At 60.9% G+C, this 25,869-nt stretch overlaps 2 protein-coding genes, 1 long non-coding RNA gene and 1 pseudogene across 9 annotated transcripts in view; 2 read left to right on the forward strand and 2 right to left on the reverse strand.

The window, feature by feature from the left end:
- Positions 1-233: 233 nt before the first annotated feature.
- Positions 234-6,423, reverse strand: LOC119849221 (annotated as a pseudogene).
- A 1,881-nt stretch (positions 6,424-8,304) lies between these two features.
- On the forward strand, positions 8,305-11,287 carry LOC119849310 (rhomboid-related protein 4-like). Of its 2 annotated transcripts, none has more exons than XM_038386223.2 (4): positions 8,305-8,432; positions 8,812-8,944; positions 9,155-9,323; positions 9,560-11,287. In XM_038386223.2, exons 1-3 carry the CDS (start codon positions 8,330-8,332, stop codon positions 9,249-9,251), a joined length of 333 nt encoding a protein of 110 aa, XP_038242151.2. In that variant the 5' UTR covers positions 8,305-8,329; the 3' UTR covers positions 9,252-9,323; positions 9,560-11,287. The 2 variants fall into 2 exon arrangements, with proteins under 2 accessions (XP_038242151.2, XP_043359665.1); XM_043503730.1 differs by having other exon boundaries at positions 9,158-9,323.
- Positions 11,288-12,291: 1,004 nt separating this feature from the next.
- AGFG2 (ArfGAP with FG repeats 2) lies at positions 12,292-18,530 on the reverse strand. 5 transcript variants are annotated; one of them, XM_043503714.1, is made up of 12 exons: positions 18,400-18,530; positions 17,073-17,166; positions 16,568-16,683; positions 16,066-16,195; positions 15,796-15,940; positions 15,250-15,363; positions 14,782-14,814; positions 14,253-14,340; positions 13,955-14,019; positions 13,776-13,859; positions 13,325-13,395; positions 12,292-12,866 (listed from the first exon to the last, which is right to left on the reverse strand). In XM_043503714.1, the coding sequence occupies exons 2-12, from the start codon at positions 17,124-17,126 to the stop codon at positions 12,807-12,809; spliced, it is 960 nt and encodes a 319-aa protein (XP_043359649.1). In that variant the 5' UTR covers positions 17,127-17,166; positions 18,400-18,530; the 3' UTR covers positions 12,292-12,806. The 5 variants fall into 5 exon arrangements, with proteins under 5 accessions (XP_043359649.1, XP_038242113.1, XP_038242112.1 ...); XM_038386185.2 differs by lacking the exon at positions 18,400-18,530 and adding an exon at positions 18,104-18,386 and having other exon boundaries at positions 14,253-14,337; XM_038386184.2 differs by lacking the exon at positions 18,400-18,530 and adding an exon at positions 18,104-18,355.
- Positions 18,531-19,343: 813 nt separating this feature from the next.
- Positions 19,344-25,869, forward strand: part of LOC122457723 — a 15,961-nt gene continuing 9,435 nt past the window's right edge. The window contains exons 1-3 of one of the 2 annotated variants that reach the window (XR_006277395.1): positions 19,344-19,588; positions 20,742-20,850; positions 21,742-21,865. This is a non-coding gene — a long non-coding RNA (uncharacterized LOC122457723). The remainder of the gene's footprint in view (positions 19,589-20,741; positions 20,851-21,741; positions 21,866-25,869) is intronic. The other variant, XR_006277396.1, reaches the window with a different exon arrangement.

A 25,869-nucleotide genomic window follows, 5' to 3' on the forward strand; every position in this document is an offset into this window, starting at 1 on the left:
GACGATCCCCACCAAAAAAAGTAAAGAATTGGCTTCGGTGCAGAGGGTTTCCCCCAAAACTGGGGATGACCTTGAAACCTCAAGCCCAGCAGGTGCTGGGGTATCCCCCCAGCAGATACAAAAGACCCATGTAGCGCAAGGCACCAGCCCCCCCAAAACGTGAGTCTGTCTTTGGCTTTTTCTCCACAGCCCCCCAGAGCCACACCCCAAAAACAAAGGCACTTAAAGGGGGTTCACGGTCCATCGGGAGGAAACCGACGTGCGTCGTCTGCGGAGGTATCAGGCAGCAGGCGTCCCAATGTGACCAGCTCTGGGGTGGAGAGCTGGTCCCGAGCCAGGGGAGCCCCGAAGTCACAGACAGCAAAGGGATCAGCACTCTGAAAGGGAGAGTGGAGAGATACAATCCTGTATTAATGCCCTGGCTGCAGCCACCTCTGGGGCGGGGCGGCTGGTGACACAGGGACCCCTCGCCCGGCAGGAAGAAAGGAACAAAACAGCTGGAAAAGAAAAGAAAAGCGGGGGGGGGGGAATAAACCTTTCCAGCCAGTTTCTCTCCAGTTCTTCTCCATTCAGAGTGAAGGAAGCAGGCCTAGAATCGGCGGGCTGCTTCTGTGCTGCATAAAATTAAGAGACAACGTGGGATGGTGCAGGAGGAGAGTTTTCAAGGGATCCCACAGAAAAAAAAATCGTTTCTAAAGGGGAACATCTCCACCTACGGTAAGAAGAGTCTGTTTCTAGTGCAAAGTCCCAACGGCGGCCTGACTACGTGTCAAATTATTCGGGGAATGATTTCACATGCCCACTGGCAAGGGGCAGTGACACGCCAACACCCCCCCAAGAAAGACGGTTTCTAAAGGGTGACCCGAACAAACAAAGAAAAAAAGGCAGAGTTTAGAGTGGATATTTCTCAGGCAACAAAGCCTGCGTCTAACCTTACCCCACTGTCAGTACTTAAAATAAACATCTGCGTTTTGAAGGGGAAAAAAAAAAATCTTTCCCTCATCCCCAAAAAGGCAGTTTCTAAAGAGGGAATCCATGAAAAAAAGAAAAAAAAAAGGCAGTTTCTAAAAGGAAAATCCCTGGCCCCAAAAAGTTTTTAAGGGGGGAAACTGCAGCAGTTTCTAAAGGGGATCCCTGGCCAATTAAAAAATAGTTTCTAATAGAGGACCCCCCCAGCTGTCTCTATAGGGGGGAAACCCTTACAAAAGCAAGAAAAAGTGGTTTCTAAAGGGGACCGTATGCCTTGGGAAGGCAGTTTCAGACGAGGGCCAGGCGGTTCTGTCCCACCCACACTGCCTTTGCCGACCACACGGGAACAGGTGAGGTGGCCCTGGAAGATGGGGGCCAAAAGCCAACCCCCAATTGTGGGTCTTTTTGGTAAAGAAACAAGGCAGCTGCAGGCCCCCAAGGGGCTTTTAAAACCGCCGTTGACACACTTCTACTGTGTTTACAAAGCCTTTGTTTTTGTAGGGTCGCCTCAAACCCTTGGGTGGTTGAGAAGCCACCGGCCCTGAGTCCCAGCCCCACTCTGTTTTTAGGAAGGGTAGCCCTCAACCTCCCCCCGCCCGCTCTTGCCAGACATTTGAACGCAGTTTACAAGCGGGGGTATTTTTGTAGGGTAGCTTCCAAAACAAACGCCTTGAGGATGTTAGTAAACAAAGGGGAAGGTTGTTAAACCAGGACCACCCCCCACCCCCAGTCTCCCCCCCCGACCCCGTAACCCCCAGACCCGCCACGTACCTGGCCCGTCCCTTCCGCCCCGGTGCCCCCGCAGGTCCTGGGAGGCGGTGGAAGTCAATGCTGGCGTAGGCTGAGGGCTGGGGCCGCCGGCCGCCCGGGGGCTCCCAACCCGGGGCCACCTCCTCCCCGGGCCCAGGTCAGGGCCACGTAGTTGAGTCCCGGCTCCTCCCAGGCAGGGACACCCCCGCTCCCTGCAGCGCCGCCTGCCCGGATCCACCCTGGCCGGCTGGCCGGGCCGGGCCGGTACTCGATGCGACGTACTCCCCGGGGCTCAGGGGCACCGGCTCCTCCAAGCTCTCGCTGCTCGGTGGAGGAGGAGGAAGAGCGGAGGAGAGGCGCCCGGGGCACGGCCAGCTGGACCCCGTGTTTGTAGGACCCGCGGCAGACAGCGGAAGGGGCAGGGGGCCTCCCGGGGGCGCGGGTGGGGGGCTGTGGCGCGGGGGGGTGCTGCCAGTCCGAGCGCACAGCGGGGACATGTTCACGTACTCGGGCGCCCGCTCCCGCTGGGGGACATGAGCATATAGCCGGGCAGCTTCGCCCCGCGGGCGGAGAGCACCGCCGGGCTCATGGGCACGTAGTCAGGCTGCCTCACGGCCTGGCAGGGCCGCCCGGGCAGCATGGCCATGTAGCCGGACTCGGGCACCACCCCGGCTTCTTCTGCCCGGCGCCTCTGCCCAGCGCAAGGGGGGCATTGATGGCCGCTTGCAGCGGGCGCCTGCCCCTCTGGGGAGCCTGCCGGCTCTGGGCTGCCAGCCGGGCGCCACTCCCCGGGCTGGAGGAGCCGCCCTCGTCCGACGAGGCCGGGGTGTAATCCTCCGTCGGGCCGGCGGTGCCCGGACCCCAGCGGCTGGGGCAGGGGGCAGGCGCCGGGCCGGCACCGAGACGGGGGGCAGAGGCCTGGCCACGGCCCCCGCACCCGGCAATCCTCGCTCAGTCGCTTCATAGGCCTCCAGGATGGACTCGTGGATGTGCCGGGCCACCACCAGGGTCCTCCACCTGCATCCACAGCTCGCCGGGGCCCGTGGCGGCCGAGCGCTCCCACCTCCAGGAAGAAGTAGTTCTCCGAGTGGCCGCAGCGCCGGAACGCTCAGCAGCTGAAGCACCAGGCAGGGGGCCGGGGCGCTGAGCCGGACCAGCTCCACCGTGCTCTCTGCCAGGCACAGCCGGTAGGACGCCCACCAGATTCTTGGCATGCCCAGCCCCTTGGGGCGCAGGGTCACCTGCCAGACCTCCCGAAAGGGCTGCGACAGGCCTGCGGGAAGGAGAGAGGAGGGTTAAAACTGGGAGGGGAACGCGGCCATGTTCTGGGGAGGGGGCAGAGACGGCGCTTGGCGGGAGGCTTGGTGACATGGGGATCCCTCACCCGGTGCCGAGATGCAGCCACTTCTGGGGCGGGGCGGTCTGGGGTGACACGGGGACCTCTCGCCCGGTGCCGAGATGCGGCCACTTCTGGGGCGGAGTGGCTGGTGACCACGGGGCCCCCGCATTGAGCTGTGGCAGTGCCTGGATACAGGCGAAAGGCATGGGGAACAGGAAGCGGGGGGGGGGGGAAGCAGGTGGGAGAACAGGACCAAGGAACAAACAGACCCAAAGGTCCCAGCGCCGTGGCAACCACCCACGTCACCCTGGACGACTGACAGTTTCCATGGGGACCCGGGAGGAGAGAGGGGTACAGCCATGCTGGGAAACAAAATTGAATATTTAAGCAAAAGATTTCCTGGAATATTCCCCTGCTAGGCCCAGGGAGAGAAACCCAGAGTCCCTGGCTCGCAGCCCCCCCTGCTCTAACCCACCAGCCCCCACTCCCTCCCAGAGCCAGGGATAACCCAGGAGTTCGGGGCCAGGGCCAGGCCCCTGTAGAATTGCTGGTCTCTATTGCACATGGCACTGGCTGCCTTGCCCTGGGTGGGCTGTCTGGGCCCTGGGATGAACGGGACAGATTGGCCCCATTTCTCGGCCGGCGCTGGACCCAGACCAGTGGCTTTATCCGCCCCTGCTCTGCCTCTTCTGGGGCTGGACTTTGCACCATAGTGAGATCTGGGAAATAGAACCCCAGGAGTCCCTGGCTCCCAGCCCCTCCTGCTCTCCCCCCGGCTCTCGGGAGGGGAGCGGGGGCTGGGGGGCTAGAGGGCAGGGGGGCTGGGAGCCCGACCTCCTGGGTTCTCTCCCTGGCTGTGGGCTGTCCAGTTGTAATTTTTCAGTACACCTCCTGCATCCACTGCCCAGGCTACCCCAATGCACAGCCTCCCCTTGCCAGGTCCGTAGCCCCCTCGCCTGCCCTCACCCTTGGCGCGCAGGTCCATCTGGCGCAATACCAGGCCTCCTGCTGCTCCGGGCTCTCGGCCGCCACCCCGAAGGTGCCGTCCCGGCCGTACAACACGATGAGGGTGCCGGTGCGGGCGGTCCGCCGCCTTGTTAATGTTCAGGGCGCTGGCCAGGGGGAAGCTGCGTTTGGGGCGGGGCGCCCCCGGCCCTGAATTTCTTCTCGCTGTCGTAGTACTCCAGGCGGGCCGGCCCCCGCTCGCTGGGTGCCCGCAGCACAAAAAAAAACGGCGCGCTGGGACTTCTGCTTCCGCGAGATGCCCGCACAGGCGGAAGTCGGCCATGGGCGGGTCACCCTCCACGGCCGCCTCCTCCATGGCGCGCCAAATCAGGGCCTGGGAGAGTCAAGGCATTTCCCCCCCCCGCCTGTTGCAATGGCAAGCACGGGCCGGGGGGGGGCAGAGGTTTTGGGGGGTGCCTGGGTTTTGTGGCTGCCGCTGTCCTCTTTGCAGGGGAGGGGGACAATTCAAAGCGTGGTGCCCCCTTTTCGCGACCGCCTCTTTCGGGGTGCCGAGCTTACCCGCAGTGCACGGGTTTCACCTCCCCCTGCGCCTCTTTCCCAGGAGTTCATTCCTCTTCCCTTTTTGCGACCCCCCTCGTCTTTTAAAGGATGTCCCCCCCACAAGCTTTTGCAACAGTGCTAGGACACCCGCCCCGGAGGGCAGAGGTTTAGCGCCTTTGCCCCCCTGGATTGAGCCCGCCGGAGGCCCAGGAGCGTCGAGGGAGGACAGTCACAAACTCGCCGCTGGCTTCTCTCACGTCCTGCACGTGTCCGAAGTCCCCGCCGAGCGCTGGGCAGCCTGGACCCGCTTCCCCGCGATTTCACGGCCGGTCAGTTTGCAGCCGAAGTTGCCTCGCCCCGGGCTCTTTGCACAAGCCTCGGTGGCGTGCAAATAAAAAGGCCCTTTGCAATCTTGCACGGCCTGCAAAAAAAACCCACCAAATCCCCAGCTCTGCAGTGGTGCAGCCACGCACCCGGGTAGGCCCCCGCTGCCGCCTTGTTGCACTAGGACACAAATTTCTTCTTTTGCAATCGGCTCCAGGGTTTGATTTTAATAGAAGTCACATGAAGAGAGAAGCAAAATAAAATCAGCCTAGGGGTTTTTTTTTCCCGTGCGGTTTTCCTGGCGCAAAACTGGAAGCCAGCGAAGAGAGGCAGGGGGGCGGAAAGCATGACTTGGAAACGAAGGAGAAAGGAGCGACGTTGCTTTTTTGCAGCAGGCCGGTTTCGCTCCCGCAAAAGTTTGGACCGGAGCCTTGCCCCCGCTCGGGATATCACCGTTGCAAAAAGCAACGCCACCCGAAAGCCTGGCTCTGAATACCTTTCCGCAGAAGCGGGACGCTGTCTGGCTGCGGGATTTCAGTCCGGCCAATGCAAACAAGGCAAGGAAAAATTTAAAGTGAGGGGATTTCTAGTCACAAAAGCTAGTCCCAAGTGAGCAGGCAAAACCGTGCCACGAAAAGCCAAATGGCACGAAGAAAAGCCAAGGAGAAAAACGCGACTTTTGCAGGGCGGGGGCCGTTGGCGCTGCCCTCTGGGCCAGATATTGATGTCGCAAGAAGCGGGGGGGGGAGCATGTTAACGCACGAGGGGGGGTTTTTGAGGACTTGCAGAAAAAGCAAAGGAGGGAGGGGGGAAAGAAACTCCCAGCAACTGGATTTCCCCCTGTGCAAAAGCAGCTGGATCCTGCAAAACAACATTCATTGGGTGCCCTCTGTGCAATTAGCAAAGAGCTCAGAGAGTGTTAGGGGGAGTGGGGGGCTGGGCTTTAAAAAAAAAAACCCCGCACCCCTACCCCAAGGCAGACCCGTGCAAAGGCAGGAGCTTTCGCTTTGCAAAAAGCAGGCAAAGCTGCCCCGACTGGAGAGCTGGATATTGCAAAAAGCGGGGGTGAGGCGGGCAAATGCACCCCAGGCTCCGGGTTTTTCCTCCTCCTGCCGGGGCCCGCCCCGGGGCACCAGCCAGCTCGGCCCCCGGCTCTCCTGGGGGGAGGGGGGGCAGCCCGGAGAGACCCCCGCGGCGCTGCTGCTGGGCAAAACACCCGGTGCCATGCGGCTCCTCCTGGGGTTGATTGATGGCTCCGCAGGCGGGGGGGGGGGCGGCGGGGTGGATCGGTGGGGGAGGGATTTAAAGGGCCAGCAAAGGAGGGGGGGAGCAGGCTACCCAAGCCTCCTCCCTCCCCCTCCCAGCCCCCTCGGGTCCTACATCTCCTTCACGGAGGGGGCAACCAGCCGCCCCGCCCCAGAGGTGGCTGCATCTCGGCGGCGGGAGGAGGATTCCCCCCTCCCCGCTCTGGGACCCAGCCATGCGGTTCTGGAGTCTGGCCCCTCGGCCAATGGGGAGGTAGCGTTGGGCTCTGACGGCAGAATGTAGCCATCCCTCCGCCAATCAGCTGCAGCCCCCGGGGGTCCCTCCCCCTCTTAACCCCTTTCTCCCTGCTCCCCACCCCTCCCTCACCCCCACAACCCCTTCCAGGGCCTGGTAGTCCCGGGTCTCCCCCCACCTGCTGCAGCGCCCGCTATTGCGGGCCACTGAGGGGCTGAGCCTGGGGAGGGTGATTGTGAGGGGGGGTGAGTGTGCAATGGAAGGAGGAATTGTGAGTCGCACTCGCTGTGTGTGTTTGCACGCTCAGCTGTCCGAAGGCTCCTTGGTGACTGATGCCTGCAGGTGTCACCGGGTGACTGGTGCCTCGTTGTGACGGGGGTGCTGGGCCATATGGGGCAAGATTGACGGGGGGGGCACTGCTAAGCCCCCCCTTCCCCACCGGCGCTTGGAGCTGCACAAACCCAGAGCAAAATGCCGACAATCCCAGCAGCAGCGCCGGAGAGCAGCTGAGTCTTTCGTTGGCATCACACGGCCAAGGGGGGTGAAGGAGGCCGGTGCGGGGGGGGGGTCCCCTGGTGTTTATGGGGTGCTGGGGGGGCGCAGCATGGCAGACAGACCCACACTGTGATGTGCCGCGGGGGTGTGGTCACAGTGTGTGTGTGTGTGGGGGGTGACTGAGCAGCCATGGTACACGATCAGGGGGTCCGGCGGAGACCATAAACCCAGCCCCACACAACAGTGCTCCTCACTCCTGACCCACAGCCCCTGCTAGGCCAGCCCTGCCGGTGCCCCTCACTCCCAACCCGTAGCCCCTTGGAGGCCGGCTTGCCAGCGTGGCTGGGCGCAGGTCACCAGCTCTGACCCCCAGGGCCACCCTTGACTTGCACCTTAACCCAAGGACTGTTTAGACTCTGCAGAGCTGAGATAAGGTGCCCAGGGAAAACTGGTGCAATAGATACACTCACCCCCCTGCTTCCCCTGCCGGGCAGGGGGGGGCTGACGAAACACAAGGCCTGTCCCTGACTGGGGATGGGAGTGAGGGGCACCGGCACAGTTGTGGGGGGTGGGGGGGGCAGGGCTGGGCTAGCAGGGGCTGTGGGTTAGGAGTGAGGGGCAACCGTGGGGCTCCGTGCAGTGGAAGCCGGGGGGTGGGAGGGGGCCGGCAGGGAATTGTTTATAGTAAATAATGCAGCCCAGAGGAGGAATTGTTATCTCAGGGCTGAGCCCGGCTGGGTCCCGTGAGCTGCCCTGATAGCCATCGGCCACCAAGTCCTTGAACTAGCCATAAACAGCCGGGGAGGTCATGGGGGAGGGGGGGCTGGAATCCTAAAGCAGGTGCTGGTGCCCCTCACTCCCGACCCACAGCCCCTGCCAGCCCTGAGGCCCTCCCGGCCCCGGCTCTCCGGGTTCAGGGCAGGTCTTGACACCGGTTTCCCAGAACAAGGTTTATTCTTAGCTCCCAGGGGGATAAACAGTTCGGGGCGAGCTGCCCCCTCTCCCCACCATCCCCAAGACATCAGCAGTGACCTCACAAAGGCTCTGCCCTGGCACCCGCTGCCCCCCCAGAGCCTCTCTGTGCCCCCAGCACTCCCCCTCCCCCCCATGCTACTTTCCTGCTCCCCAAGGCCCAGGGTCCCTCCCTTTCCCCCCCAGCCTGGCAGCCCCCCGGGGGGCATGTCTGCAGCCAGGCCACCCCTCGCCACCCTCCTCCTGGTAGCCCTGAATGTGGGTCTCTACCTTTGCCCCCTGGGGCCCCCTGAAAACACCTGCCTCAGTGTGGAGGGGGTCTGGGCTCTCGGCGAGTGGCAGCGCCTCCTGCTGGCCCCCTTCCACCACCTGGGGTGGGGCCACCTGGGCCTGAACATGGGGGCGCTCCTGTGGCTGGGGGCAGGGCTGGAGCGGAGGGTGGGGAGCGCCCGGGCGGGCTGGCTCTTGGGGGGCATGACGCTGCTGGGGGGGCTGGTTCATCTAGGGCTGAACGCGGGGCTGGCGGCCATCCTGCGAGATCCCCGGCACCGGGAACACTGCGCCGTGGGCTTCTCAGGTAGGGAGCCTGTGCCCAGCTGGGGTGGGACCCAGGAGTCCTGGCTCCCAGCCCCCCCTGCTCTGACCACCAGGCCCCACTCGCCTCCCAGAGCCGGGGAGAGAGCCCAGGAGTCCTGGCTCCCAGCCCCCCCTGCTCTGACCACCAGGCCCCACTCGCCTCCCAGAGCCGGGGAGAGAACCCAGGAGTCCTGGCTCCCAGCCCCCCCTGCTCTGACCACCAGGCCCCACTCGCCTCCCAGAGCCGGGGAGAGAGCCCAGGAGTCCTGGCTCCCAGCCCCCCCTGCTCTGACCACCAGGCCCCACTCGCCTCCCAGAGCCGGGGAGAGAACCCAGGAGTCCTGCTTTACCTGTCTGATCCCTCGCTCCCCCTTTCGCAGGGGTCATCTTCTGTCTGGAAGCCATGGAGGGTATCCTAGCACCGGTCACCATAGTAACCCTGGGCAGCGTCACCATAACGACCAAATGGCTCTGTCTGGCTGAGTGCATCACCGTGAGCCTCCTGTACCCCAGGTGGGCACTAGGGGGCGCCGTGGGGCAGGGCAAGGGATGGGGGGCAGGGTGGGGGATGGGTGGCTCAGTAGGGGGCAGGACAGAGGGTGCTGTGGGGCAGGAGCAGAGGGCGCTGTGGGGCAGGGTGAGGGGATGGGTGGCTCAGCAGGGGGCACTGTGGGGCAAGGGGCACTGCGCTGCCCCACTCTAACCCCCATCTCTCCTCCGCAGCAGCTCCTTGACAGGCCACGTGTCGGGAATCTTGGTGGGCGTGGCTCTTGCGGCCACGCCCCTCATCTTGGCCACGCCCCTCTCCCCCAGTTTATGATGGCACCACAGCTCGCATGGAAGAACTGTCCCCACCCCACCACTGGGGGGCGCCCTGGATCCAAACCCACCCGTGAGTGACAGCACCTCTGGGAGCAGGGGGCTGGGAGCCAGGACTCCTGGGTTCTCTCCCCGGCTCTGGGAGGGGAGGGGAGTGGGGTGGGGTGTGTGTATTTGTGACACCGGCTGACTCAACTGCCCTCGGCCCCATGGCCCAGCCCAGGTGGCCTGGGGGACCCGGTGCAGCAGTGGCTGGAGGGGAGCAGGCCCCCCCAAATCTAACAGCCCCTGTTGTCTCTGTTCCCGCAGGTCCAGCCCGGAGCCGCCAGCCCCACGGCGCCAGTTTGGCTCCCAGGCCTGTTTTGTCAACCTGGGTCTGGTGCTGTTTGTAGGTAAACACGCCTGGCCCACGTCTGAAAGCCCCTCTGTTTCCACTGCACACAGCGGGCGACTGCCCCATGCCTGGCCCCAGGGTGGGGACTGGCTGGCTCAGGGGGCGGGGAATGGGGCACAGGCTGGCACACGAGTGACCCCCCGCGGGCGGGAGTGGGCGAGGCAGAGCAAACATCCCCTGCCGCCCCATGCCCTGGGGGCACAAGGCAGCATGACGCGCCGCCCACAGGCAGGGCAGCAAAACCCCATGTGGCCACGCACGTCAGTGTCGTGCAATGAACGGCCAAGCATGTGAGCGGTTGCTGGTGCCGGGTCCAGGCACGGGGGGAACCCATTGGAGCCCTGGGGCTAAGGTCAGAGTGCCTGAGCTCAGGGTGCGAAGCGTGCCAATTGGCTGAGGGGGCCTGGGAGAGCACAAGAGAAAGCTCAAATGGGCATGCAGGAGGGCAAGTGTGCAAGAGCACACTAATGTGCAAGGGCCCAGGCACAAGGAGAGCGTGCGAGAGGGACAGGCACATGGGGGGAGAGGAGACAGGCGAGGTATTGCAAACCTCCAGCGCCACGTGTGGGCGAGAGCGTTTGTGCACATTGAGATGTGAAAGGGGAGAGAGCCGCACCCAGGGTCACCAGGGAACGTGTGAGAGATGTGCAGTGTAAGCAGGCAGGGCTGGGTGCGGAAGCATGAGACTGTCGCAGCGCTCGTGTAGGATCACAAGCGGGTGCAAGGACACAGCAGGACATGCCCAGTGTCACAGCTACACACCCACAGGCTCACAAGCACCTGTGAGATGCAAGTGGCCCATGCACAACTGACCATAAACACACGCAAGGGTAGGAGTGGGGGGATGCTAAGCATGTGGCCACCCTGTCACGAGGCAAGGACATTTGTGTGCACACTCCCACATGCACAGGACTGCATGCGCTTGTGGGGGTGTCAGCGTGCCAGATCACAAGCACTCACACTTGGGGGCCAACAGTGCACAAGTGCATTGGCAGGCAAGCTCATTGTGGGCCACACAACTGCAGGCATGTGTGAGGTCACAAGTGCATTGCATGCACAATCACAGGTGCACGCAGAAGACCAGAAGCACACACGCAAGATCACAAGCACACTGCATGCAAAATCACAAGTGCACATGCCAGATCACAAACGCACGATCACAAGCGCACTGCACACAAAATCACAAGTGCATTGCACGCAAAAATCACAAGCGCAGGGTCACAAGCGCACTGCACGCAAAATCACAGGTGCACATGCCGGATCACAAGCGCACTGCATGCAAGATCACAAGTGCACCCGCCTGCAACATCACAAGCACACGCACAGAGTCACAAGTGGGGCCCAGCGCATTAGTGGGCCACCTCCAGCCTACCAGGTGACAGGAGCCGCTGGATTTGGAGTCACACCCAGGGTACCCGCCGATCGGCCCCTCTTCCCCGGGAACGACCCCAGCGCCCTCCACAGGAAGCACAGATGTGGGGGGTGCCCGGCTCAGGAGGTTGGGTGGGGGGCTCGGCTCCTCTCCCCACAGAGGACAGCAGCCGCAAAGGTCCGATATAGTTTTTATAGAGTGATATCGAGAGAACAATTTCCGTCGCCCAAACCGTCTCTATATATTAAAAGGATCATTCACTTTTCTCTCAGAAAAATACTGCCAGTGCGGCCCCTCTGGGGCCCTGCTTTGTTTGGGGGGGCGGGGTGAAGTATGCCCCCCCCCGCACAGCCAGGAGGGGGGTGTGAAGCCGAGCAAGGTGATATTTGTCCGAAGCGGCAATGGGGGAGTGATCTCCCACCCAGGGGGGGAAAGGGGTGCTGGAGCTGGCTGGTTAAATGCGGGACGGCCAAGATTTTGGCAGCAGCGTTTGTGGGGGTCCTGGGGATGGAGGGGCTGAAAAAGAATCCCAAGTGGAGAGGAAACTGACAAAGAAATTAGCAAATGGTGGGGCTGGGAGCCAGGACTCCTGGGTTCTCTCCCTGGCTGTCGGAGGGCAGTGGGGGCTGGTGGGTTAGAGCGGGGGAAGGCTGGGTGCCAGGACTCCCGGGTACTCTCCCCAGCGCAGGCAGCAGAGGGGGCCGCCCGTGGTGCAGGTCTGGTGCCTCCCCTCGAGTGGCCACAGGATCAGGCTGGTCTAGATTGGGGCTCCCCTCCCCGCTTAGTGCACGCCGTCGAGGGGGACAGTCTGTGCTGGGGATGCCGTTGTGGGGCTGGGAGTTGGGGCGCCCAGCTGCTCTGGGCCCCCCCCCGTGCAGGGTGTGCGTGTGATTTGAGTGCCAGCAGCTGCCGAGGCAGAGCCGCAAGGGGGAGCCTGAAGGCAGGGCCAGGTTCACCCACCCCTGTCCGGGGAGTGGGGGGCAGGGACATGGGGGGCTGCAAGGAACCAGCTGGCCAGGGATGAGGGTGACAGCAAGGGGGAGGGGTGGTGAGGAGCCAGGACTCCTGGGTTCCACCCTACGAAGAGGGGCCAGGGTTGCAGAGTCAGTGGGTCTGGATGGGGAGAATCTCACTCGAGCAGAGCCCAGACTGGGGTCAGGTCAGAGCGGCTCAGAGGGGGAGAGCTCAGCCACCCTAAAAGGCAGAGCCCCAGGGTGGAGCCCAGGCTCAACCCTGCCCCCGGGATCCCAGGCCCGCAGCCCCCCCCATCAGGACCCCCCAGGGATCCCAGCCCCCCATGATGAAGCCCCCCAGAGATTCCAGCCTCCGAGGGATCCCAGCCTCCCAGGGCAGAGCCCAGACTCAACCCAGCCCCCAAAGGGACCCCAGCCCCTCTTGCTTGGGAGGAGAAGCAGAGAGAGTTCCCTTCCCCAGCATGCCTTGCTGCCCTACCTCCAGCTCCCCCGGGGTTCCCATCTGGACCACAAGGCCTGGCAGAATCCCAAACCCCTCTTAAGGGCCAGCTCACCCGCTGATCCACTTTCCCATGTGCCCTGCTGAAAAATCCCCACCTAGACTACAAGTCCCAGAATGCCTCTCTTCAAGGGCCAGCTCTCATCAGGGCCGATTCCCTCAGAAGCCTTCGCAGTAGTTAAAGCACTTGGTCCAGCCCATCCCCACGGCATCAGGGCTGTGGAGCCAGAAGCTCGCGAGGGGGTTGTGGCTGCAGCGGCCTGCCACCCGCTGGACAAGAAGGGCACTGCCAGCCCAGAGCAGCCTTCTGGGCATCACTATAAGAAGGGGTTGGTGGCTGGATGCTTGATGACGAAGGGCGGGGATGGAGCTGCCGTCTGGGGGGAAAGAAGGGGGGTTAGAGAGATGGGGCACAGGCGGCGGCAGACAGATGCGCGGTTGTAACTGCTCACATGGTCAGACACTAACGCCCGTCGGATCCCCAACTTGTACCCACAACCCGGCCCAGACCCTAGGTCCAAGGCTGCTTGTCAGCCTGGCCGCACAGAGTGGGCGTGTGGCACCGCCCATGGGTGAGGGGAGTCGACACAGGGGCCACGGGGTGCAGAAACCAGCAAGGAGGGCACCCCTTTGTGCGGATGATAGGACCGATCTGATCTGGGCGATCGGGTAAGTCAGCAGAGCGGTTCTGCCTAGGGAAATGATGCTGGGACCTGGTGCTCCAGCTTCGCCGTGGGGCTGCTGAAGCCGGAACCCCCTGGAAAGCGGGGGAAGACGCCAAACCCTGGCAGGGCCCCACTGCAACCCGACCGGCTGGAAATGGGAGGGTCCTCACCATGAAGGGATTGGTGGAAATCCCGACCGGCTGCCCCACTTGGGCTGCAGTAAACCCATCAAAACTGGAACCTGCAGGGGGAGAGACGAGCTGGCAGAGAACCCAGGAGTCCGGGCTCCTGGTCCCCCCGGTCTAACCCACCAGCCCCTACTCCCTTCCCAGTGCCCGGGAGAGAACCCAGGCTTCCTGGCTGCCAGCCCCCCCTGCTCCAACCCACCAGACCCCACCCTACTCCCCTCCCAGAGCCAGGAAGAGAACCCAGGAGTCCTGGCTCCCAGCGTCCCCTGCTCTGACCCACCAGCCCCCACTCCCCTCCCAGAGCCATAGAGAGAACCCAGGCGTCCTGGCTCCCAGCCCCCCACTGCTCTGACCCACCAGCCTCCACTCTCCTCCCGGAGCCGGGGAGAGAACCCAGGTGTCCTTGCTCCCGCCCCCCGGGGCGGTGGCTCACCTGGCGTGGTGCCGTTGGGCTGGAAGGGGTTGGTAGAGGGCCGGGCAGGCGGGGCGGCAGGCGGGGCGAAGGGGTTGGTGTAGGCTGGAAGAGAGGGTGGCACAGGAGAGGTGGCTCATTGCTACTGGGTGCCGATGGGCGCTAGACCCCCCACCCGGGCCAAAGCAAAAGCCACCTACCCCCATAGGCGGGCGCGGGGCCGGACGGGGGCAGCGCTGCCGGCTGGCTCAGGCTCCCGAAGAGGCTGCAGAGGAGAGAGACGGTGTTAGCCAAACCCACTGGGGTGGGGGGAGCGCTGAAACACCCCACCCAGCAGGGGGCAGTCCTGCTTGCCCCCCCCCCACACACACACAGTGCACCACCTGCAATGCCCCTGGGTTTCCCCATGGTCCACCCCCAGCGGCTGGGTCTGCAGTCCACCCGACCAGTCTCCTGGGGTCCCCCCGCCCAGGGTGGGTCCGGAGATGGGGTTAATACCTGCTGGGTGCTCCGCCCATGTCCGGGATCCCACTGCCAGGGTGGCTGGAAGGGGAGGCACCGAAGCCGCTCACCGGGGCACCCCCTGCTGGCACAGAAGGGAACAGCCCCGTCACCCCTGCCAAGGCTCACACCCTCTCTCTGGGGGTTGGGGGAGTGAGAGCACCCAGCGGGTGCCAGGTCGCCCCAGTCCCACTGCACCCAGCACCCAGGAGAGGCCAGCGCCAGCTCCCCCGGTGCCCATTCCAGGCACCACTGCAGCCCTCAGGGCACAATACAAGCCAGGAGAGTAACATTATTTTTGATAGGTCCTATATTAACTCGCAACTAAACTAAAATTGATTTTCCCCCTCCTGAGCCTGCAGTCAACTCCAGATGCTGGGAATAGATCCAGCACCCTGGCTCTCAGCCACCCCTGCTCTAACCCACCAGTCCCCACTCCGCTCCCAGAGCTGGGGAGAGAACCCAGGAGTCCTGACCCCTAAGTCCTGTATCACAAGGGAGAAGCAAACCATGATCATTATCTCACCAAAGCTGTAACCGCCGGGGACTGTCTGACTGGCTGGGAACAGGAAACAGAGAGCAAAGGGTTAAAGCAAGAGAGACCCCAGAGGAGCCGCACCCCTCTCCCATTAGAGCTCAGGGGACCCCAGGCCTTGGGAGCAGGGACTAGGGACAGTCCCCCAGAAATACCCACCTAAGAGGGGGAGCAGAAGAAGATCCCCACATGGGCCAACCACTCATCCGCACATTCCCAGCTGAGAGAGCCTAATTCTCTGCCCATTCTTGTGAGCCGGGGAGAGAACCCAGGAGTCCTGGCTCCCAGCCCCCGCTGCTCTAACCCACCAGCCCCCACTCTCCTCCCAGAGCCAGGGAGAGAAGCCCGGCGTCCTGGCCGCACCCCTGCTCTAACCGCTAGCCTGCCTGTTGCCTCTCTCTGATGAAGCGTTCACGCCAAGGAAGGCCCAGGCAGCAGGAGAGGCAGAGGAAAGGTTACCTGCGGCTGTTGGCTGGGTGTGGAATGGCACCGATGCCACCCCGAATGCCGACGCTACCGGGCTGCATCCAAAGGCATCAAAATTTGCAAAGGCAGCGTGGGCTGGACCCTGGCCTGGGGAAGACACAGGAGGTCAGCCAGCTCCCAGCCTGTACTACCCAGTATCACCACACGGGGGTCTCTCTAGCCATGCTCTATGATCAGCCAGATCCCAGGCTGTACTACCCAGTGTCACCACACGGGGGCCTCGCTAGCTTAGTTCTCTATGGTCAGCCAGCTCCCAGGCTGTACTACCCAGTGTCACCACACGGGGGCCTCGCTAGCTTAGTTCTCTATGGTCAGCCAGCTCCCAGCCTGTACTACCCAGTGTCACCACATGGGGGGGTCTCTCTAGCCAGTGCTCTATGGTCAGCCAGCTCCCAGCCTGTACTACCCAGTGTCACCTCATGAGGGCACCACTCTTGCTCAGCTGTTCACATTAGAGCTGTATGGCTGCCGTGGGCAGGGAGCAGCTGGCCCTGTGGCTCCCCTGCCCCCCATACTTACCCGGGAAGGCAGGGAACATGGCGAAGGCGGGGGCCGGTTGGGGCGCAGCGAAAGGGTCCCCTCCTATATCCGCCAGGAGGTCTGTGCTGGCTTTCTTGGCTGGCTGGGGGGTGCGCTGCTGCGGCAGGCGGGGCTGGCCCAAGGTCTGAGAGACACAACCAGTAACAGGCCTGGGGCCTTGGCGTCCTGGCTCCCAGCCCCCCTGCTCTAACCCACCAGCCCCCACTCCCCTCCCAGAGCTGGGGAGAGAACCCAGGCGTCCTGGCTTACCCGGCTGGATCCGGTAGCTGTGAGCAGTGCTCCCGACTCCCCTAGAAGGGTCTGCTGCGGCTTCACCTCTGGGGTGGAGCTCTGGCCGTCCAGCGAGGCAGCGCCCTTGGCTTGATCCGGCGAGATGTACCTGCAGGGGGAGCCAGACAGACATATTGCCAGCACCAGCCACAGGGACGCCTGCACCCGCTACCATGGTCAGAGAACCTTGTGGGCCCACAAAAAGACGATGACAGCAGGATTTGAGCAGTCAGGACTCCTGGCTTCTCTCCCTGGCTCTGGGAGGGGAGTGGGGGCTGGTGGGTTAGAGCAGGGGGGTTGGGAGCTAGGACTCCTGGGTTCTCTCCCCGTCAGTGGGGTACATCAAGTACGCCAAGGACCAGGAACTGTGTGTCTCCACTGCACCCACGGGAGGGACTGCAGGGGGGTGATGCCCAGTTTGTGGGGAACCAGGACAGCCCCCTCCCCTCCCAACCCCACTCATCTGCCGCTCCACTTTTACCATCGCTTCTTCTCATATTTCTCCTGCAAGAACTCCTTCACTTTCTGCGGGTCCCTGGAGTCCGGGAGCAGCGACGTGCGCGGATCGAAGGAGCCCAGCCAAACCTTCCGGCAGGCCTAGGGCCAGCAACACTTCGTTAGTCAAAGGAGGAGGGGAGCCAGGACTCCTGGGTTCTGTCCCTGGCTCTGGGAGAGGAGTGGGGGCTGGGGGGTTAGAGCAGGGGAGCTGAGAGCCAGGACTCCGGGTTTCTCTCCCCGGCTCTGGGAGGGGAGTGGGGGCTGGTGGGGTAGAGCAGGGGAGCTGGGAGCCAGGACTCCTGGGTTCTCTCCCCGGCTCTGGGAGGGGAGCGGGGACTGGTGGTTAGAGCGGGGGGGGGCTGGGAGCCAGGACTCCTGGGTTCTCTCCCCGGCTCTGGGAGGGGAGTGGGGGCTGGTGGGGTAGAGCAGGGGCCTGGGAGCCAGGACTCCTGGGTTCTATGTACAATGGGCTCTCCCTGGCCGCTCACCTCGTTGCCGCGGGACTGCAGGAACAGCACCTCGGGCTTGGTGAAGGTGGTCATGGAAATGGATTTGACGCGGTGTGGGGGGTTCAGGCCCCGGCTGCAACGGAGACAAGCATTACAGACCTGGCCAGACCCCCCTCCCCGAGCCGGGGAGAGAACCCAGGAGTCCTGGTTTCCAGGCCACACACTCAAGGAGAATCAGCTGAGGCCGGGGAAGTCCCAGGGCGCCCCGTGTCCCGGTCGTGTCCCCACTGGAGGCGCCGCTGAATTGCCGATGTGGGGGATTGTCCGCTGGCAGCGTTATGAAATATTCAGCGGGTGAGATCTGCAGGCTGCAACGCTTCCCTCGGGGGGCGCCGCGGGCATCAGCCCTGCGCGCCTCTGGGAACGTTTCACCCGCCGCGGAGAGTCGGGGGCAAGGCTGGGGCCAGCGTGAGACCTCGCACCATGGAGAAGGCAGGAGGATCGCCCCTCCCCCGGAGCAGGAAATGGGGCTGCAGGAGACCCCCCAGGCCCCCGTGAAGTGGGGCAGGAAGGGTGGGATCAGATGGGGGCTGAGCCCCACCCCTGCACATAGCCCCACCCCCACTTCCAGCCACCTGTGCACGCGAAGCCCCGCCCTTTCCCCGTGGCCCCGCCCCCTCACAACGTCCCGAGCAGCCCGCCCCCACGAAGCCCCGCCCCCGAGCACGAAGCCCCGCCCCCTCACAGAGCCCCCGAGCAGCCCGTGCGCACGAAGCCCCGCCCCTCACAGCCAGTGCACACGAAGCCCCGCCCCCTGCCCGTAGCCCCGCCCTCTCACAGCGCCCCCGAGCACGAAGCCCCGCCCCCTATCCGTAGCCCCGCCCTCTCACAGCGCCCCCGTGCGCGCGAAGCCCCGCCCCCTGCCCGTAGCCCCGCCCCCTCACAGCGCCCCCGAACAGCTCGTGCACACGAAGCCCCGCCCCCTGCCCGTAGCCCCGCCCCCTCACAGCGCCCCCGAGCAGCCCGTGCACACGAAGCCCCGCCCCCTGCCCGTAGCCCCGCCCACTCACAGCGCCCCCGAGCAGCTCGTGCACACGAAGCTGCCCAGCGTGATGTCCACGTAGGTGACGCCGCGCTGGCCGCACTCGAAGCAGAGGCGGTTGCCGGGCCCGGAGCCCACCAGGTCCCGGACGCGGCGGGACCAGACCTCGGACTCCGCATCCCGCGGGGTGCCGGGCTTCCTGCCCCCGGCCCCGGCCGCCATCAGCCCCCGCCCCTCCCGCTTGCTGTCAGCGGGGCAGCGCCGCCCGAGCGCACTGCGCAGGCGCCAGCGCTTCCGCGCCAGGCGCGTGCGCAGCCCTCCCACCTGTTTCCGTTACTTGCCAGGGCGCGTGCGCCGCGAACTCACTGGTTCGCCACAGCGCATGCTCTGCCGCCCCGGTCTACTGCGCATGCGTTTGACCGGTTCTTCTGCCGCCCGCGTCGGCTTGTGCGCCTGCCCCAGTTCCTGCGCATGTCCCAGGGGGCTGCCCGTTCCCTCGCTTTTTTAAGGCGCATGCGCCAACCTCTCCTGAGGTGCGAAGGCCCTGACTCCGCCCCTTAGAGGCGTGGCCCGCGGGCCCACCAACGTGGGCGGGGCGTCACCAGTCCTTCGCCGCGCCCGTTCCAACCGTCCTTCCCGCCAAAACACCTCCCTGAGCCCCGTACCCACCTGGCCGCCCCCAGCCCTCTTCTCAGGGACCACAGGGTCCCCATCCCGTCCTCCTCCGTGGGGTCCCCCACCTCCCAGAGACCCCCCCACAGGGTCCCCATCCCTGACCCCCACTGGGGTCCCCCACCCCCCAGAGACCCAGGGCTCCCCCCACTCCTCCCAGAGCCCCCCCACTGGGTCCCCAGCCTGGGCCCCCTCACCCCTGAAAGACCCAGCCCCCGCACTGGGGCCCCACACCCCTCAGAGTTCAAGTGGCTCCCAATGCTGCCCCCCAGAGACCCCCCACAGGGCCCCCAGCCCTGCCCTCCTAGAGAGCCAGTGGTGCCCCCCAGAGACCCCTCACTCGGCCCCCAGCCCTGCCCCCCACTGGGGTCCCCTGTCCCCCAGAGACCCAGCCCCCCCACTGGGGTCCCCCAACCTCCAGAGACCCAGACTCCCCCCAGCCCCCCCCAAGACCCAGCGGCTCCTAGTGTTGCCCCCCAGAGTCCCCTCCAGTGGGGTTCCCAGCCCCTCCCCCCAGGGACCCCCAGCCCCTCACCCGTAGAGACCCAGGGTTTCCCCACTGGGGCCCCTAGCCTCTCCTCCCAAGAGACTCAGGGTGCCCCCCCGAGGCCCCTAGTCTCCGCCCACAGGGCCCCTTCCCCCCCAGAGACCCAGTCCTGGTTCCGGATGCATTTGCTGCGCAGGGGGTGTTGGGAAGAGAGCCAGGCAGGATTCATCCCCCAGCAGCTCCTTGCGGAGCCTGGCTGGGGTCCCCCATCGCGCTCGGAGCAATACGGAGATGTAAGTCGTCTGGAGGAGCACTCCACAGACTGATTTCATACCTGGAGCTCCTGACAGCCAGGTGGGTCCTTCTTCGCTCTCTGCCTCCAATCAACTGCATTGTAGGTTTCTAAAGCACAGCCAGACTTCTGCCTCCCCCCAGAGGTGGCTGCATGTCAGCCCTGTCCATCTCTAAACAGTTGTTGTACCTCACCCCATTGCACCTCAGCACTAGGCAAGGGATCCCAGTATAAACAGCCTCCCCACCCCAGAGACTGTTGCATCTCAGCAGCAATGAAGGGATCTCCATATAACCAGCTGCCCTGCCTCAGAGGTGGCTGCATCTTAGTGCTGGACCCCTTGCCCAGTGCTGCATCTCAGCACTGGGCAAGGGGTCCTTATTTCTCAAGCATCTCTGGATTTGTTTTTCAATTGAAACCTGCCTTAGAAGTGCAAGAGATTATTTGGGAAAACCACAATCACTCCTGCGGTTTTCTTTGGAGGCAGAAAGACACCAAGGTGGACTTGACAAGGCAATTCGGGCCTGTGGATCTAGCTTGTTGCCTTCAGAAATGCAATGTGATGCACGGAGCGGGTATGCGCCGTTCCCATTTTATCTGCACGAAGGGAAAGGACTGAACGCTTCACACGTTTGCAGTGTTACATCTCGCAGCCCCCACTTTGCAGGGGGGTGGAGTAGGTGTGGTGAAACACGCGAGCCCTGCCAATGAGCCTGGTTTAAGGGAATTCTTGCAAAAAGTGTGCCCGCTCCTTGTTTCACTTGCTTGCTGTCATTCTGGGCCTTAATCATTCAGGTTTGGGATATCCTTCAGAGAGGGTTATTTGTCGTTCTTGATTTCTCCCGCTTGGCTGATTTTGTTGCGAGTTTTTCAGCTAAAGTGTTTGCTTCAATAATGGAGAGACAAGCTGAGAGAGCTAATATTTTGTATTTCTTCTTCAGTTCTGGGGAAGCTCGAAAGGTCGTCTGTCTCCCCAACAGGAGTTGGTCCAATAAAAGATTTTACCTCTCCCACCTTGTCTCGCACTAATCTCCTGTGGCCAACACGGCTACAGCAACAACACCACGGGCATTGGTGGTAGCACGGACTCCAGACCCATCTGTACTATTGCGTCCTGCTCTGGGCAAAAGTAGTGGATGCTTCTGAAGTCCAGAGAAGAACAACAAAAAGCAATTATTACAGTCAGTGACTGTTTAATTAATGCTCCATTTATAGCTTTGGGCCCGGTGTGCAGATTAGCTTTATGCAAGTACCTCGGTCCCCAGAGCAGTGGAAGGATCAAGTCTATGATCGGTGCCAGCCAAAGGGGTGCAGGGAAACTGAGGTAGGAATCAGGTTTCAGAGTAGCAGCCGTGTTAGTCTGTATTCGCAAAAAGAAAAGGAGTACTTGTGGCATCTTAGAGACTAACAAATTTATTAGAGCATAAGCTTTCGTGAGCTACAGCTCACTTCATAATGCATCCGATGAAGTGAGCTGTAGCTCACGAAAGCTTATGCTCTAATAAATTTGTTAGTCTCTAAGGTGCCACAAGTACTCCTTTTCTTTTTGAGGTAGGAATGTGTGTGAGGGAAGGAAGAGATGACCCCAGTTTGTTCTGCCTGTGCCAGCCACCTCGGATGTGCTGTCTCCTCACCCATTTATACGTGTATCTGTCTCCCCACCCCCACACGTATGATTGAAATTCACCGCGAGGCTGCCACGGAGGAAGAAGCTAGTCCACCTCACTAGGCAGTGTTCTTGTGAAAATGAGGCATTCTGGGGAGCGAGGGCAGACATGTGATTGAAACACACTGGGCTGGTGGCATGTTGGAGAGACATCCCTGATTGCTGAGTGAAAGCGTGACTTCCCTGCAACCTGCACTCGTTCAGTCTAGCTGAGGACAGAACAAGAACCAATGGCTGCGAGTTAAAGCCTTCCAGTGAGAGACGAGGCACCAATTTTTAACAGTGTAGGTGATTAACCATGGGACCATGGGGGGCAACAGGGGCATCTCCATCTCTGGATGGCTTCCCATCCAGATTGAGCTTTTCTGAAAGATGCTTTAGTCCAGCACAAGTGACTGAGCTGAATCTGGGGTTAAGCAGGGGATGTTCTCGGACATGTGCTGTACAGGAGGTCAGGATAGGTGTGATCTGATAGAGGAACTAATGCTGGCTGAGACAGATTTGGGAAGGAGACACAGACACACACACACACACTTCATGAATTCGAAGGCCAGCAGGGACCAGGCCAGTCTACCATGCTGGATGGCACAGACCAGGGAACTGCGCGGAGTGAATCCCCCAGTTGAACTAGAGCAGAGCTTTGTAATGAACAGCCCGAGGGGATTTGAAAATGGTCAGTGACGGGAAACCCTCTGCAGCTTCTGGGAAGTTGTTCCCGTGGGTTGTTCCTCGCCCTGTTAAAAACGTTCACCTCTTTTCCAGTCTGAATTTGGTCCGCTTGGTGCCTTCAGAAAGACGCCAGGTCCCAAAATCAGAGTGGTTGTGTTTCCAGTGGATTTTTCCGGGAGAGAGAAGGAAGTGCGGAAGGCTGCAGTATTCAAACGCTTGCCCTCAACCTGCTGCCCCTTTGCAGGCTGCCTCTGGGGCCTTCTTTTCTCTCTCTCGCTTTCATCGCTGATTATCATCAAAGTCAGCCCTCTGTACAGCAGGATCCTGGCTGGGGACATCGGTTGTGCTGAGTAGGCACATATGGAAATGAGGAGCGGGTTATTAGGTAGGGGACAGGAGCAGGTGGGGCTCGGATGTCTCTTTGTTTAGGTGGCCTGGGTGAAACAGGGGGAACACATTGCCTGTCTGAGTTACTAAACGCTTTCAGATCCTATCCTGGGAGTCTAGTCAGATTTCAGCTCCAGACTGGAGCCTGCAGTGCACGCTTTACCCCAGCACATGGGATTGGGCTCTGTACAGGGAGGGGAGGCCTAACTGGATGATCTCATGGACCTGTCTGGCCTTAGGCTCTAGGAATCCCTGGAGCTGTCAGGGGCTTGGCTTCCCCCAGTGACCGCTTGGTGTGTGCTGGGGTCCTGTACTCACGCAGTCAGCACAGGCCCGGGAGTGAGAGACTCAGCCCTCCAGCCCCGTCCCAGGGGCTAGGATTGCTCTCTACTGGGAAAATCAAACCCATAGCCAGGCCTGGGGCCCAAACGGGCTCCCCCTGGGTCTAGCAGGAGTCTACCTCTTCCTGGCTTCCAGGTGCCTACTGGGAACACCTGTGAATAGGAGCCGACAGCAAGACAGTCACAAGCTAAAGTAAAAAGAAAAGGAGTACTTGTGGCACCTTAGAGACTAACAAATTTATTTGAGCATAAGCTTTCGTGAGCTACAGCTCACTTCATTGGATGCCACAAGTACTCCTTTTCTTTTTGCAAATACAGACTAACACGGCTGCTTCTCTGAAACAAGTTAAAGTGACTCAGAGCTGTGCCAAGCAATGGCCATGTGAGCAGCTGGCCAGAGCTCCAAGAGGCAGGCTCCCCCCGACCTGCAGGGCAGGGGCTGCCTGAGCTGTGCTCCTCTTCTTAAAGCCCTGTTTGAACCCACAACAACTCCTTAACCCTCTCCTGCCCAATGGGAAAGATCCTGAGCCCAATAACTCTAGAGAAAATCCCGATATTCAGGAATGCATCGAATGAAGTGAGCTGTAGCTCACGAAAGCTTATGCTCTAATAAATTTGTTAGTCTCTAAGGTGCCACGGGTACTCCTTTTCTTTTCCCGATATTCAGGGTGTCAAACTGCCCCCAACAGCATCTGTCACGGAGTCCGCGGGCGATGCTGTGGAACTGCTCCCTACGAAGCCAGTCAGAACTCTGGGGAAGTCTCCTTTCTGTTAGCAGACTGTCTTCAGGACACACAGCTCACACAACTTCCACCTTTCTGGGTCTGACCTCAGAGCATTCAGCATCCTTTGCCCCTCCATGCGCTTCCCACAGCGAGTCTGCCCAGGCGGGCTCCTGGGGAAGCCAGAGGGTCCTGCCCCCCAACTCCGCAGTCAGATGTGACTCTTAGCCAGCCAGTAAAACAAAAGGTTTATTAGACAACAGGAACATGGTCTAACACAGAGCTTGTAGGTACAGAGAAAAGGAGTAGTTGTGGCACCTTAGAGACCAACAAATTTATTTGAGCATAAGATCACTTCATCGGATGTAGCTCACAAAAGCTTATGTTCAAATAAATTTGTTAGTCTCTAAGGTGCCACAGGTACTCCTTTTCTTTTTGGGAATACAGACTAACACGGCTGCTACTCTGAAACCTGTAGGTACAGAGAACAGGACTCCTCAGCCGGGTCCATTCTGGGGGGGGCAGTGAGCCAGACAACCCCATCTGCACTTCACTCCATGTCCCCAGCCAGCCCCAAACTGAAACTCTCTCCAGCCCCCCCCCCCCCCGGGCTTTGTCCCTTTCCCTGGGCCAGGAGGTCACCTGATTCCTTTGCTCTCCAACCTTTAGCTCTCACCGATGCAGGGGGGAAGGGCCCAGGCCATCAGTTGCCAGGGAATCAGGGTATCGGCCATTTCTGTGTCCAGACCCTGCCCACACCTGCCCTCTAGGGCTCTGCAACGATCTATTACCCGTACCCCACCACCTAGATACTTAAGAACTGCACAGGGGAAACTGAGGCCCCCCACACTATTCAGAGGAAACATTAAGAACAGTCCTACTTCGTCACATCTCTCCCCCCTTCGAGACCAAACTGAGCAGGGTCGCTTTAGCTGGTGACCTGGGGAAGTTCGAACCCACCAACGTTCCCATGGATGCCCCAGCATCTCTCCCATTCCTTGGTGGGAGTTGCACCAGGCCCTTACAGTTTCACGCCCTCCCTTAGGTCGGGGGTGGTTGATAGCACTCACATGCTCATGTTTTTTCCACCAAATGCATCCGATGAAGTGAGCTGTAGCTCACGAAAGCTTATGCTCTAATAAATTTGTTAGTCTCTAAGGTGCCACAAGTACTCCTTTTCTTTATGCTCATGTGGGAAGGTTTATGCGGCCCATGCCCTTTTGCCACCCCAAAACCCCCGGGGATCAAACTGGGATCGGGTCTTCTCCCAGCGCTCAGTCTGGAGGGCTGCATTTCGGGCTCTCTTGGTTAAGAGCCCCCATCTTGACCTGGGCCACATACTGTTCACTTACAGAACTAGCATGGAGACATCCGTTTATCAACAACCTTGTCTCCCCAACAAGCTGGCCAAACACAGCCACATGGTTAGAGGACTGTTTAACTTTCTTAACAGCTTTCACTCCATCTGAGACCTTCTCAAAGCTATCCACACTGGATCCTTCAACAGCAAAGTCAGTGGATCCATTCACAACAGAAAATTTCTGGCTGTTAGGAACTGAAACATTCTTGATTAAATCACTTTCACATCCTTCTGTTGCAGTAAACTGCTTGCAAAGACTCCATGAGGATTCCTTTCCCTAGGGGCTTTTCTATGCAACAATTCACCCTTTACAGAAATTCTGTCCTTACCCTCTTTACCTAGGGCTTGCTCTAGAGGAACACTTTCCTGAGCAACAACAGACTCTTTCTGGGTCTCGCTTACATCCAGAATCACCTCTGGCCCATCAGGCGGATTCCTACACAATCCCCTTTCAGGCATACTTACAGACTCCCTAGATAAAAGGTTAGAAGCCTTCTCCTTCCCTTTGCCACACACAAGTTGCATCCGATGAAGTGAGCTGTAGCTCACGAAAGCTTATGCTCTAATAAATTTGTTAGTCTCTAAGGTGCCACAAGTACTCCTTTTCTTTTTGAGAATACAGACTAACACGGCTGCTACTCTGAAACACAAGTTCAGGAATCTTTACCTTCTTGGTACAGGTTTCCACACCGTCAGTAGATAACATGATCAAATCACCTCTCTGCTCTCCTTGTGCCCTGGCTAGAATCTCACCCTGATTAGACAGAGTTGCTACACCCTTTCCCAGCCATACACTAGCAACAGGCAAAGTACAAGCACCAGAATTGTCTGGTCTCTGGGATTTTGCATAGACACTAACTGGATGCGACCTAGTTATAGGGCCAGTCTCCCTAGCAGACACAAACTTAGGACCATTCCCTTTCTGAGCTTTAGTTGAATCCAGAACCAACTTGGAGACAACTGCACTATTCTCAACCATCCCAGGCTGAAAGGCCCCTTCCGTCTGCTCCACAGACAAAGAAGAGCCAGACACACTTTCTCCTTTCCCAGACACACAGCTTGGGATCTCATTTCCCTTGTCCCAGCACACAAGGCTGTTCACAGACAACTGCTTGGAGACCGGGGTAGCTCCCTCCATAGGCAAGTCAATACCCCTGACAGACACAGGCACGTTTCCTTCACTGTCACAATTCTCCAC

This window comes from Dermochelys coriacea, chromosome 28, assembly GCF_009764565.3.
Source record: "Dermochelys coriacea isolate rDerCor1 chromosome 28, rDerCor1.pri.v4, whole genome shotgun sequence".
Lineage (NCBI taxonomy): Eukaryota > Metazoa > Chordata > Testudines > Dermochelyidae > Dermochelys > Dermochelys coriacea.